Source organism: Sciurus carolinensis, chromosome 15 (genome assembly GCF_902686445.1).
Source record: "Sciurus carolinensis chromosome 15, mSciCar1.2, whole genome shotgun sequence".
NCBI classification, from domain to species: Eukaryota; Metazoa; Chordata; class Mammalia; order Rodentia; family Sciuridae; genus Sciurus; species Sciurus carolinensis.
Window position 1 is genome coordinate 41,610,336 of NC_062227.1, and position 13,637 is coordinate 41,623,972.

General features: G+C 40.7%; 1 protein-coding gene across 2 annotated transcripts in view; it reads left to right on the top strand.

Moving 5' to 3' along the window:
• Positions 1-4,775: 4,775 nt before the first annotated feature.
• The window catches only part of Rnf125 (ring finger protein 125), a 38,487-nt gene continuing 29,625 nt past the window's right edge, over positions 4,776-13,637 (top strand). For both annotated transcript variants that reach the window (XM_047526976.1, XM_047526975.1), the window contains exon 1: positions 4,776-5,226. In XM_047526976.1, the coding sequence (XP_047382932.1) occupies positions 5,063-5,226 (164 nt within the window). In that variant the 5' untranslated portion in view covers positions 4,776-5,062. The remainder of the gene's footprint in view (positions 5,227-13,637) is intronic.

Genomic DNA, 13,637 nt, shown 5'->3' on the forward strand with positions numbered 1-13,637 from the left:
TGGTGACAAACTCCTGTAATCCCAACAATTTGAGAGGCTGATCTTAGAGAATCACAGGCCAGCCTAGAAGACTCAGTGAGACCTCGTTTCAAAATAAAAAATTAAAGAGCCTGGGGATTATTAGTTCAGTGGTAGAGTGCTGGTGGACTAGATCCTCAGTATAAAAAAAAGAAAGAAAGAAAAAAGTGAAGAAGATTTAGCAACTATGCTTCAGAAGGATAGATTTCAGATTTCAACAATAGGAACTTCTATGCATGAAGGGAAAGGCCTTGAGGGTCAAAAGTGGAGACTATAAGTGGCAGCCCCACCAAAGTCATTGTTACAACAGTGAAATATATACACATACATAAACATACATTGCATTTAATATTGTGCATGGTTCGTAGTAATCAATCTACATAGTTAAATTTGGGGATGATGAAAGGATGACTTCTGCAACAGAAGTGCCTGTGGGGTAACGGAAGAACAAGATGAAGAGATAGATGCTCAGCAGCAAAAAAATAAAAATAAAAATAAAACAAAATAAATAGCTGGTCATTTAGCCTGCCTTTTGGGATCTTGCTCTTGATTGTACACCTATCATCTATTGAGGTGCTTAACACAGAGTAGGTTCTCATTGAATGCTTGCAGAGTGAATAAAGTCAGAGAGAAACAAATGCCTATTTAACACTACCTGCCAGGCAATGAGCCAAGGGTTTCATTGTTATTGCATTTAACCTCTGACAATAATTCTACAGATAAACATTATCTGTTGTTTTTCAGATAAAGAAACTAATGACCAAGAAGAAACCTGTCAAGGTCATTCAGTTTACAAGAAAAAGAGTTTTGTGACTTTGAACATGTCCACACTAGTTTCCCCCAACGGTATATATATAATGCTCTTTGCCCATAAGGAATATATCTTATATTGATTTTTGTATTCTTTGGTAACTTCCCTTTTTAGTTTATAGTGTTTTAGAAATACTTCCATGCTAACCCAGATAAAGGAAAGCCAATATTTCATAGTGGTTAAGCACATTGACAATAATAGCCAGATTTCATGAGCTCAATTTTAGCTTTACTTTTTACCATAAATATGATCTTAGTCAAGTTTGAACCTGTCTTCACCTCTATTTTTCTGGAAAATCAGGATGACAATGTTAATTTCCTATCTCATAGGGTTATTATGAGGAATTAACATCCCAGCCACCACCCCACTTTTTTTGTACGAAGGATTGAACTCAGGGGCACTTGACCACTGAACCACATCCCCAGTCTTTGTAAGGAAACCATGCCGGACACGGGAAATCACATAAGGGAGTTTATTAAGCAAACAGAGTGTCTCCCTGCAGGGTAAGAGAGAAAATGAGAGGAAAAGAAAGAGAATGAGAAAGGGCACATGCTAGAGAGAGTGTGAAAGCAGGAGGCTAGAGAAAGTGAGGAGGAGAGACAGAAGGATGAGAAAAGATGGCGGGGTAGCTACAGTAAAGCAGTTGAATTCCGCCAGGCTAACAGGGGACCAATATCGGAGAAGGATACTTGCAAGCTGACTGATGAACCAATAGTTAGCTAGGATGTTCACAGATTGACAAGTGGTTGGGAGGCGGGGAAAATGGCTGCACGAAAGGTCAGGGGGAGCAGCTTTGTACATTACGGTCTTATTTTGTATTTTATTTAGAAACAGGGTCTCACTGAGTTGCTTAGTGCCTCACTTTTACTGAAGACTGACTTTGAACTTGAGAGCCTCCTGCCTCAGCATCCTGAGTTGCTGGGATTACAAATGTGCACCACCGTGCCCAGCATCCCCAACCCTTTTATATTACTTTTAATTTTGAGTCAGTGTCTCACTAAGTTGCTTGAGGGTTTTGCTAAATTACTGAGGCTGATCTTGAATTTGTGATCCTCCTGCTTCAGCCTCCCAAGGCACTGGGATTACAGGCATAATGCATGATGATACCGCCGTTGACCGGTGACAAGTTCTGCTTTCTCTAATGTTGAAGTTTGAATACTAGAGAAGCACACCAAGGCAAGCATATTAAGCAGGTTTTATTAATGAGTAGTAATATTACAGATTTCTCCCTGGAGGGAGAAGGGGGCCTTGGCTGATGTTCCAGAATCCCAAGAAATGAGCACAACCTACATGTTTTATAGGTTAAGGTCTCTTTTTTTCTCCAGCTCTCTCCCACTTTATCTCTGCTTCCTGTCTATGTGACTAGGCCTGGTTTTGCAAGTGAGATACATAAAGTGAAAAGCAAATGGGCAGGGGGAGGGCCAAAGTGATTCAGGCAGGCAAGGACCCGGGGGGCATTAATTAGCAGCTCTTTGCCTGCAGTCCTTGATAAGGGCAGGTAAATTTGGTAATCAATGGGCTCCAGAGATCTTTGACATTTCATTCTCCTAGGGGCAGTCTCCAGCTTCCAGAGGCAGATGGCTTTCATGGCATCCATTTCCTGGATTTGATCCAATCTCCTATTTCTACACTAACTGCCTGTCCCCAATTCTGGCTTCAATGGCTGCCAATGTACTTTTTAAATTTAAAAGAAACTAATCCAAATGGACCCCAAAATGATAAGCCAGTCATTTTTAACATTACTTTATATATTTGTTGAGTCAATTTATCATACTTTACAAAACTTATCATACTTTACATTCACTTTCCTCTGATTTTTCTAATAAAAATGAGCTCCAGTGAATATAAAAATGTCTTTCTCATTCCCTCAACACTTCTTGAAATTACAAACTTACTTATTTTCATCCTTTCTGCAAAGAAATAAATCTATTGGAGTTAGTCACAGGAAAGTCATCAGTGACATTGATGATGGAATCATTTTGGGACAGATAGATGTAGAGAGATTCATGCAGAACCCAGACTGGACTGGATAAAGAGTGGAAAATAAAGAAATGGAGACATAAAAGTAGGCATTTGACTTTGAAAAGAATTAGGGCACAAGCTGAGGAACAAGTGGGATCAGAAAGGGGTTTTTGCTTTTCTTTTAGAGATACGAATGACTCTTCATCTTCCTTCTATCTCTCTCCCTCTGTGGTTCAACTCCACGTCTTCTCTGTTCTTTGTTCCTATCTCACTTAAGTTCCCACACTTTTCTAGCGCTTCCCTCTGAATGGCTGATTCCTTATTATTCATGACTGCTCAGTTGTCACTTAATTTTTTAAAATTCTCTCTTCCTCCTCCTCCTCATCCCCTTCTTCTTCTTCTTCTTCCTCTTCCTCCTTCCTGCTCTTCCTCCTCCTCCTTTTCCTTTTCCTTCTCCTCCTTCTCCTCCTCCTCCTCCTTCTTCTTCTTTTTAGAGCTAGCGATTAAACCCAGGGCCTCACACACCACTCTACCCCTGAGCTATATACCTAGCCCTTTTCTTATTTTATTTTGTGAGTATAAATTGCTCACACTGGTCTGGAACTTAGGATTTTACTGCCTTACCCTCCGGAGTAGCTGGGGTTATAGCTGTGCGCCACCAGGCATAGCTTCTCTGACCTTTTTATCCGCCCTCCCATTCCTTCTGTTTTTGTTGTTGTTCGTTTGTTTGTTTTTGTTTCTTCTCTTCTTTTGTAGCTGTTTTTGTTTTTGTTTTGCTTTTGGTACTAGGGATTGAACCCACAGGCATTTTACCACTGAGTTACATCCCCAGCCTATGTACTTCTTTATTTTGAGACAGAGTCTTGCTAAATTGCTTAGGACCTTCCTAAATTACTGAGACTGGTCCCAAACTTGTATCCTGCGTCAGGCTCCACAGTTACTGGGATCACAGGCACAGGACATGATGCCTGGCTTCTTCCTGGTTTTTTATTTGAGATAATTTTATTCATTTATATGTTCATTATTTATATTTTCTTGGGGAAACTAGATGAAACATAAGAGATTATTATGTATTATAGGCATGATATATTTTCTGTGTGTGTTTTGAATATTGTTCTGTAAAACTGCATGTGAATCTATAATTTTCTCAAGACCTTTTTTTTTTTAAAGCAAATTCTGTGATTTTGTGAGAATTAGGATTTTGTTTGTTGAAAACTTATCACAGATGGTGTCTGGCATGCATCAAATACCTTTTTTGAAAATGCATTAATTAGTCAGTGAATGATATCCACTCTTGGTCATGTTAAAAGAGGATGGGTAAAATGGGGAGAGTACAAACAGTAGGGAAAAAAAATCCTGAGTTGCGGAAACCAGTATTCCTGTCCTAGAACTGAGATTTGAATTCAGATCTTTTTCCAATACTCCATGCCACCTCTCCATTAATGGAGCAATGAGTAGATAGATGACTGAAGTAGTGATTATGTCTTAGGAGACTCAACCTTAGTTTGGTTTGTTTTGTTTGGTTTTGTTTTGTGTGTGTGTGTGTGCGCGCGCGCGTGTGTTTTGGGTACTGGGGATTGATCCCAGGAGTGCTTAACCTCTGAGTCACATCCGCACATCCCCAGCCCTTTTTATATTTTTATTTTGAGACTAGATCTCACCAAATTGCTTGAGGGTCTTACTAATTTGCTGAGGCTGGTTTCGAACTTGTGATCCTCCTGCCTCAGACTCCTGAGTTGCTGGAATTACTGGCGCCACCACACCCAGCTGTTTTAGGTTATCTTTGCAGCGTATTATGATTCTAATGTGGAGAACTGATAGGATCATCAACTATCGGGAAGGTGTTTTCTACTTCCCATTAAGCATGACCAGGACATCACTTTGCTTAACTTGTGACTGGAGGGAAGGAGGGGTGTGTCATAGCCTGCAAGGTTCACTGTCTACCCGGGTCCTCTCCCCTCCCGTAGAGGTTTCAGGTTTCAATTCTCCCAGGACCGCGAGACCTCGCAGATTGCACCGTGAGGCTGTCGCCTGCGCCTCTGCACCCCAATCAAGGCAGCTAGCGAAAGACCATTTCAAGCCCGTGGCCGCGCACTTGGCCTGCCGAGGTTGAGCGCAGCGGCGGAGTCTGCTTCCAGGCTGTACTTGCTGGGCGAGCTAGGAGGCGGCGATCACAGCTGGGCTGGGACTTCCTTCCTCCACCGCAGGACAACAAAACAACCGACAGCAGGCACTGAGCTCTTGGCAGCTGTCTGAGCGAGAAGCACAGCGATGGGCTCCCTGCTGAGTAGCGATAGCAGCAAATCCTCGCCAGCCTCTGCCACCCCACGGGCGGTGCAGCGCAAGGGGGACCCTGAGCTGCCGGTTACGTCCTTCGACTGCTCCGTGTGCCTTGAGGTGTTGCACCAGCCTGTCCGGACCCGCTGTGGCCACGTGTAAGTGTCTGGGGAGCTCGGCTTGCACGCCTATCCGCTGGGGAGGGCGATGTTGGGGAAACCGAAGGCATGGTGTGTGTGTGTGTGTGTGTGTGTGTGTGTGTATTTAAAAGAAGCCAGTGCGTTAGAAAACTGCTGCAAGGATAAACCTGAACCCATTGGGGGCGGGCCACGGGGAGAATGCCTCATTGCACAGGATTTCGGTAGGCGAAAACAAACAATCGGGCTATGCTGCCTCCTTCCGAAGTCCAGGTGCCTTGCTCCACTGATGGGGATCCAGGCGCGGGCCCAGCCGAGTGCCAGGCTTCCCAATGTGTGGAGAACCAGCACACGCCCTGGCACAGAAAGGAAACAAGCGCCGGCCACAAGGCTTCCACAAAGCAGTTACTACGCAGGACGTGGTTGAACCGACTGTGCTTCCCTCTCTCCAGAGAACTCGGATGAGTTTGGTTTTGCTGTATCTGCACGTGCTGCAGGACCCCCACAGAGGCTGGGTGTTTCGAGCAACCGAGGGTCTGTGAAAACTGCCCTTCCCATCCCACCCCGGCGTCCTCTCCCAACACACACACACACCCCTCAAAGATCTTCAAGTTCAACTGGAGCGTCCGAGTGACTTTCTGAAGTCGTGACACAACTGATGAGGTGGGATTTGGGATTTGAACGTTAGCACCAAACCAGCGATTGTAAGCCATTTAAAACCTAGCCACAAAGTGACAGGAGGTTTTAGACTACCTGCTTTATGTTCGCCTCTCCGAACTGAAAGTATAGATTAAAATAACTTTCTTAAAACCCACGATACTATTTATTTAAAACGCCATTGATGCCAAGCCGTAGTAGTTTCTAAGAAGTGTTTAAAAGTTCCTGTATAAAATTGGCGGGCCTTTAGCGAGTGCTTGAGTAATGTGGTGGGAACTGGGTCTGTGAATTCGTGCTCACTGTTCACTTAGGAGAACTCCCCCCTTAACGTGGGTATGTGTGTGTGTGTGTGTGTGTGTGTGTGTGTGTGCGCGCGCGCGCGCGCGCGCGCACGGCGCACTTAATGTCACCTCTGGTGGATGAACTAACTATAGTATGGTGAAGCATTGGATCAAAACCTCAATTGAAATGGCATATTAAAAATGCAAACGCACAAAATGCTTTTGAAAGGATTTAAGTGGTTCTTGAGGAGGAGTTTACCCCACAATTCATCAGTGAGCCAGGGAGAAAGGTGTGCTGCCCACACATGTTTAAATAGAGTGCTCTGGGCATTATTTTGTGACTGTATTTTCAGGGTCTTTTTTTTTTTTTTAGCTCTGTACTTTAAATTCATGGCTTAAATTTACCTCCTTCCTACTTACAGATGTAGCTCACTGACACAATATCCAAAGGCCAGTATGAAAGTGAAAATGTTGTTGTGTAACAGTATAAAATATATTGACTAGTTCGGGATAATAAGAACCCAAAGATAACGTTAAATTTAAACCTAAAGTTTAAAGACTAAAGTTGTACCATAGATGAACAATGAATTTTAAATTCTTTCTGTAAAACTAGAATGGGCATCTGGAGGTTGTTTTTGAGTTTGGATTTTGAACACTATAATTTATTGTTTACAGTGTTCTGGCTTCTACTAAAGGATGATATAAATTTGCAAAATGTTAAATCTTTGGTTTAATCTTTTTCTTTGTTAAAGTGAACAGGAAGCCAGGGATTGGAAAAATAGTCATAAAATAGCATAACAAAGGCTGAACAAATTGTCTTCCCTAACTTTACTGTTCTTTGTTTTGACAAATCTATGTCCATTGTTCTGGCTGTGGGCAGAATTTCCATATTCCTCCTTTTGGCAAACTTACTTGGGCTCCTTCCACTTTATAAATGTTAACCAGAGTCCCTTTTACACTGGAGACTGTGTGTTAACACCATTTGTGCACTTTAAATGAATTACTCTTTTCCAATGAATATAGAAAATGGAAAATTAAGAAATGCAAGTGGAACCTCTATTTTATTATTCCATATTGAAACTAGATTTCCAGACTTATTGAACTAAGTCTTTTTATTCTGTTTTTAGTTTACAAACCTATTTCAAGTCAAACAAATGTAATAATGACAATGTATTATTGTGACACAGTAGAACTGGGCATTGCAAATGCTGAACTTAATTCATCTCTGCCACTAGCCAGCTATACAACCACTAAGCTGTTTAATCTTTTTGAATCTGTTTCTTTTCTTTTTCTTTTTCTTTTCTTTTCTTTTTTTTTTTTTTTTTTTTTTTTTTTTTTTGGTACCAGCAATTGAACACAGGGGTGCTCAATCACTGAGCCACATTCCCCAGCTCTTTTTTGTATTTTACTAAGAGACATGGTTTCACTAAGTTGCTTAGGGCCTTGCTAAGTTGTTGAGGCTGGCTCAACAACTCATGATCTTCCTGCCTCAGCCTCCCAAGCCGCTGGGATTACAGGTGTGTGCCAACGCACGCTGCTTTCAGTTTCTTTATTTGTAAAGTTGGGTGAGCAGTGCAATTTTATAAACATTTAAAATGTAAAGAAATTCCATAATAAAGGCTAAGGGCTGGGGCTGTAGCTCAGTGGTAGAGCACCAGCTTCTCTTGCACAAGGCCCTGGATTTTATCTCCAGCACAGAAAAAAAGAAAGTTCAAAATATGATTTCTATTTCCTTCAGTTATTCCATGAGCAAAACACCCATGCACAGTTATTGTTATTTCTGAAATTTTTGTTTTTTGGAAGCAAACTGGACCACAAAAAGTAAATCTGAAACATTTCCAAGATATCTCAGATAATCTCACTCTTTGCTTTGTCATTTTTCTTTTAGTGGACTTGAAGATGTTTTGTTTTAATGTTTTATGTTTTTTTAATTGACCTTGTTCATATTACTGTATTAGTCATTAAAAACAGATTTGGGGAAAAGGGTTTCTTACCTCTGAATCTTTTATTATCAGAGCTGGGGAAAGAGAAGATAGCTAAATTGAAGTTGTGTGAATTGAAATAAAAAGGAATTTGATTTACAAATAAATTTTGAAAGGAATTTGTTGTCAGATTGGATATACAAGGAAAAAAGATATCAAAGACAACTCCCAGGTTTTAAACCCAGTGATAAAGAGGGGAGGAGAGTTTGGCTCAGGAGGAAGTTAAAGAACTCATGAAGGGGCCAGTTGAAGATACAGTAATCCCATAAGAAAATATCCAAGTGGAAATAGTCCAAAGGCCCTGGGAGAGTGGGTTTAGGGAAAAAGTTGGAGGGAGTTATCTGAACAGAATCTAGAGGTTGAGAATGGACCTAAGACAGCTAAGCACTAACTGGGCATCCCATAAGATAGAAAGAGCCACATCTCCAGTGAACTCAGTGGATATGACTGCTCTGCCATAGAATGTGCCTAATTCTGCTTAAATGAAACGCTGTCAAGGATCATTGTGAAGTGCTTTCAGGTCTGCGGATTAAAACGTTCCATTTGTGGTCAAGTATGAGCAGTAAAGCCTTCCCCAAATTGCTGGTTCTCTAAGTAGAGTCTGAGTGTCTTCCTGATGAGTTCTAGACAGATCTAGAAATATACATCCGTGCTTTCATTCTTATAGGTGATGTTCAATCCCAGAGACTTCTTGTTTAACCTAAGCTTAAAGATTTTATTCTATTTTTTATTGTAGATATTTTTTATCTACTTGTATAATCTATTAGTGAAGGTTCTCTAAAGCAATGGTCAATAAGGGGTTTACATGTTCAACCCCTGACAGTATCATTGAATCTGCTAAAAAAACTGACAATAAATTAACAGGAGGAAAGGCATACAAGTTTGTTAAAGTCCAGAGGTGCCGAGGACTATGGTGCACACTTGTAATCCCAGTGGCTTTGGAGGAAGAGGCAGGAGGATCTCAAATTCAAAGCCAACCTCAGCAATTTAGTGAGGCCCTAAGCAGCTCAGGGAGACCCTGTCTCTCAATAAAATACAAAAAGGGTTGGGGATGTGGCTTAGTGGTTAAGTGCCCCTGGGTCCAATATCTGGTACCAAAAATAATAAATAAAAAAGTAAACAAATAAATACAGGCCCAGAGACATCACAGAATGAGCACCCAACAACCCAGTGAGATTTAGAAACTTACACACTGTCCTCATAGGGGAGAGAGAAGGGAGACCTGTAAGCACTTTTGGAGGGTTGTAAAAGAGTTTTAGGGGACATGAGTGAGCTTAAAGAACAAATAATAGTCTGAGAAAAATTTTTTCTGGTTTTTGGGTATAGTATCAAATCTAGGTGTCTTTCCAGTGAGTTAATCTAGAGGATCTGGCCTTTAGGTAGAAAAGGGGACTTCAGAGAAAGCCCCTCTCTGCTTCAGAAGGAGCAAAGCAGTGAGGAGTCAGACTAGTTTTCAGACTGCTTCTTTAGTTCAAAACTCTCAGTATGTCAAAGAATTATACCTTGGAGTGTGTACATATTTTATTCAAATAGATATTTTTATATTTATATATTTATATTTATATATTTCATATATAATTGAAGCTCAAACTAAGAAATATTTACATATACTATATATATATATATAAATGTACAAATATCTATATAAGTATAACATCTCCCTCCCTTACATATATGTGGTGGAACGGAGGGAAGGATATTTTTAAGGAATTTGTATATATTATCAAGGGCAATCTCCTAAAATCAACTGATTATAGATGTTATCCACATCTGCAAAATACCTTTAGAACAACGTCTAGATAAATGTTTGACTAAACAGTACTGTAACCAAGTTGACACATGTGACTGACCATAACATTTATTAAATGAGTTCTGTGACTGTGTGTGTGTGTGTATATATATATATATGTGTGTGTGTGTGTGTGTGTGTGTGTGTGTGTGTGTGTGTGTGTGCGTGTGCGCATGCGCATGCGCATGAGTATGGTACTGGGGAATTGAACCCAGGCGTGTCTACCACTGATCTACATCCCCAGCCTTTTTTATATTCATTTATTTACTGGTACTGGGGAATGAACCCAGAAGTGCTCTACCATTTGGCCACATCACCATTTCTTTTTTTTTTTTTATTATTTTTTTTATTTTGAGACAGAGTCTCACTGAGTTGTTGAGGGTCTTGCTAAGTTGCTGAGTCCGACCTCAAACTTGAGGTCCTCCTGCCTCAGCCTCATTAGTAGCTGGGATTACAGATGTGCATCACTGTCTCCCAGATATTAAGTTTTCCAAGGTTAATGAAATCTGGTTACCAAAATCAAAAATTAGATCAGTGTTGGTCTTTACCAGAGGATGCTTCAGTGTGCTACTAGGAAGCCTGTCTATCTGTCAACAATGCACACAACCCTGTGTGACTGGTAGGAATCCACACAATTTTTTTTAAATTTGAAAATCTTTGTTTATACCTGGTGGGTGGTGGTGCACACCTGTAATCCCAGCACTCTGGAGACTGAAGTAGAAGGATCTGGAGCTCAAGAGTTGCACATTAGTCTGGGCAACATAGTGAGACCCCATCTCAAAAAATAAGTGTTCCTGGGGCTGAGGTGGCTCAGTGGTGAGCACTTGCCTAGCATGTGTGAGGTACTGGGTTCAATTCTCAGCACCACATATAAATAAATAAAATAAAGGTCCTTTGACAACTAAAAAAATATTTTAAAAAATGTTCATCAAGGTTTATCATTATCACTTTGGTTTGTCATGCGTTATTTGGTTAGATCTGTAAGTTGTTTGGAGTAGATTCATTTGTTAATCCAGTAGATGTTCTTCCGGGAAAAATGGACTACAAATAAGATAATACTGTTAAGCGGGAAGCACATTAAATAGATGGTTAGTTCTCCTTATCAACAAATTTTGCATCCTTGGTTTCAATACAACTGTAGGTTGAAAATATTCAGAACAAAAAAAGTGTTTGTACTGAATACATATGGGCTCTTTTTTTATTGTCCTCATTCTCTAAATATATTATTTGTGTAGCATTTACATTGTGTTAGGTATTATAAGCCATCAAGAGATGATTTATTAATTTTGAGATAGGGTATGGCTGTGTTGTCCCTGCTGGCCTCAAACTCATGGTCCTCCTGCCTTAGCCTGGAATTCAGTGCTGGAATTATAGGTGTGTACCACCATACCTAGTTTGGAGATGATTTAAAGTATACAGCAGGGGCTACTAGGAAGCCTGTCTGGCTGTCAACAATGCACAAAACCCTGTGTGACTGGTAGGAATCCACACAATTTTTTTAAAATTTGAAAATCTTTGTTTATACCTGGTGGGTGGTGGTGCACACCTGTAATCCCAGCACTCTGGAGACTGAAGTAGAAGGATCTCATTCATCATCTGTCCACTGGGAAAAGCATGCACGAGGCACTAGGTTTGATCCCCAGCGCCACATTTAAAAAATAAAAATAAAAATAAAAACCAAAATAAAGTATATAACAGTATGGGCCTAGGTTATATGCAAATGCTACATACCATTTTATTTACTTATTTTTTGCAGTGCTGGGAATCTAACCCAGGGCCTCACGCATCTCAGATTAGCGCTCTACCACTGAGCCACATCCCCAGCCTGATGTGCCACTTTATATTAGGAACTTGAGCATCAGTGGATTTCATTCCCGGGCAGATAAAGAGGAGATGACTTTATAATGGATGTTAAGGGTTAAGAAAGAAAAAAAGAAAGAGAGAAGGCAAAGTAACAGGATGGGAAGTACGTGGGAGAGTTGCAATTTTAGAATATTTAGAGCAGTGCTTCTCAATTATTTACTGTTAAGACCAGTAGTGAGTGGTTCAATTCCCAGTGCATGCGCACGTGCACGCACACACACACGCACATATGCAAAGTGTTGTATTTTGTTTTTTAAAGAATTTCCATCCCATCACTAATTTTGTAAAATGAAATACAAAATGAAAATCTAAGCCCGGCGTGGTGGGCTTAGATACTCCAGAGGTGGAGACAAAGGATCACTTGAGGGCAACATAACAAGATTCTGTCTCAAAAGAATAAAAGAAAGAAAAAGAAAAATGAACTCTTAAAACACTAAAGATATATATATATATATATATATATATATATATATATATAAAATATAAGCACTTATTTTAAAAATGGTTAGGTTTTGGCTCGGGACTGTAATCTTAGGAACTCAGGAGGCTGAGGTAGGAGGACTGCAAGTTCAAGGTCAGCCTCAGCAACTTAGTGAGACTCTGTCTCAAAATAAAAAGAGGACTGGGGATATTGCTCAGTGTGCCTGTCTGGGTTCAATCCCCAATACTTAAAAAAAAAAAAAAAAAAAAAAAAAATTTAATCAAAAATATTTTAAAAATATTAGGTTCAACACAAATAAAATTACTGTCAGATTGCTAGATGAACTTTTAAATACCTCTCTCAATTTCCATATCTTATTAAACATGAACCATTTAAAAAAATGGGGCCTCATTTTGTGCAGGCTCAGTCTAGAGGAAGGAAGGTGGTAAGGTAGCTAGTTTGGTTGCAGCAAATGAATGAGAAGAGCAATAGGGTAGAGTTGGGTGGGGGGCATTTATGAAAAGCTGGCTTTTTTTCCCCTTGACCAAACCACTTGAGTCTGATTTTAATGTATAATCCACAGTCTGCAATTTCTTGAAATTCTTACCTGGCACTTGTAAAGAGCTGGATGTGCACTTTCAGTCTTTATCATCAGGAAAGTTACCTCATTCATCATCTGTCCACTGGGAAAAGTCTGGATATGGAAATTGACCCAACCTAGCATCTGAGTCATATGAAAAGCGCCAGAGAACACGGAACCACGTGGTCACCCTGAAGACCTTAGCCTCCATCACCTGGGATCAGGGTAGCTGGGGAAACTGGCTACACAGGAGATTGATGTGTATGCTGCCACCAGGATGTGGCACTTCTGCCTCCAGCCACCAGTGGAGCAGCCTCTGAAGAAATGACCTCTGACGCCAGCCAAAGGGACCAGCTGGGTCAGAGCCCACGTGCTAAATAAAGCCAGCTCCAGGCCAGGCCACCCTGCTCCTGCTATGTCACTTCTCCTGAGTGGGGGTTTTGAACAGAGATGTGGCATGAAGGGACTTCATAGAATGGAATAGATTATATGGAGAAGGCTGGGACCAAGGGGGTGAGTTAGGAGGCCAAGTGAGAAACTGGAACCAGATGGGAAGAGCAGGCGTGCTGAGAATGGTGGAATTTTAGAAGTATTTAAAGGTGCTGCTACAAGATGGAGCTAATGTGGTGTGTCAGGGAAAGTAAGGAATCAAGACGACTTCAAAGTTGGAGACAACCAAGTGGAGATGGTGAGTAGTCGATTGGATCTCTGAGTCTGAAGTTCAGAGGAAGACTTGGATTATAGATCAATAAACTTGGTATTCATGGCATATATTTGATCTAATCCATGACATTGAATGAACTTTCAAGAAGTAGATGTAGTTAGTAAAGGAGAGAGGTCCAAGGGCTGCATAGCAGTG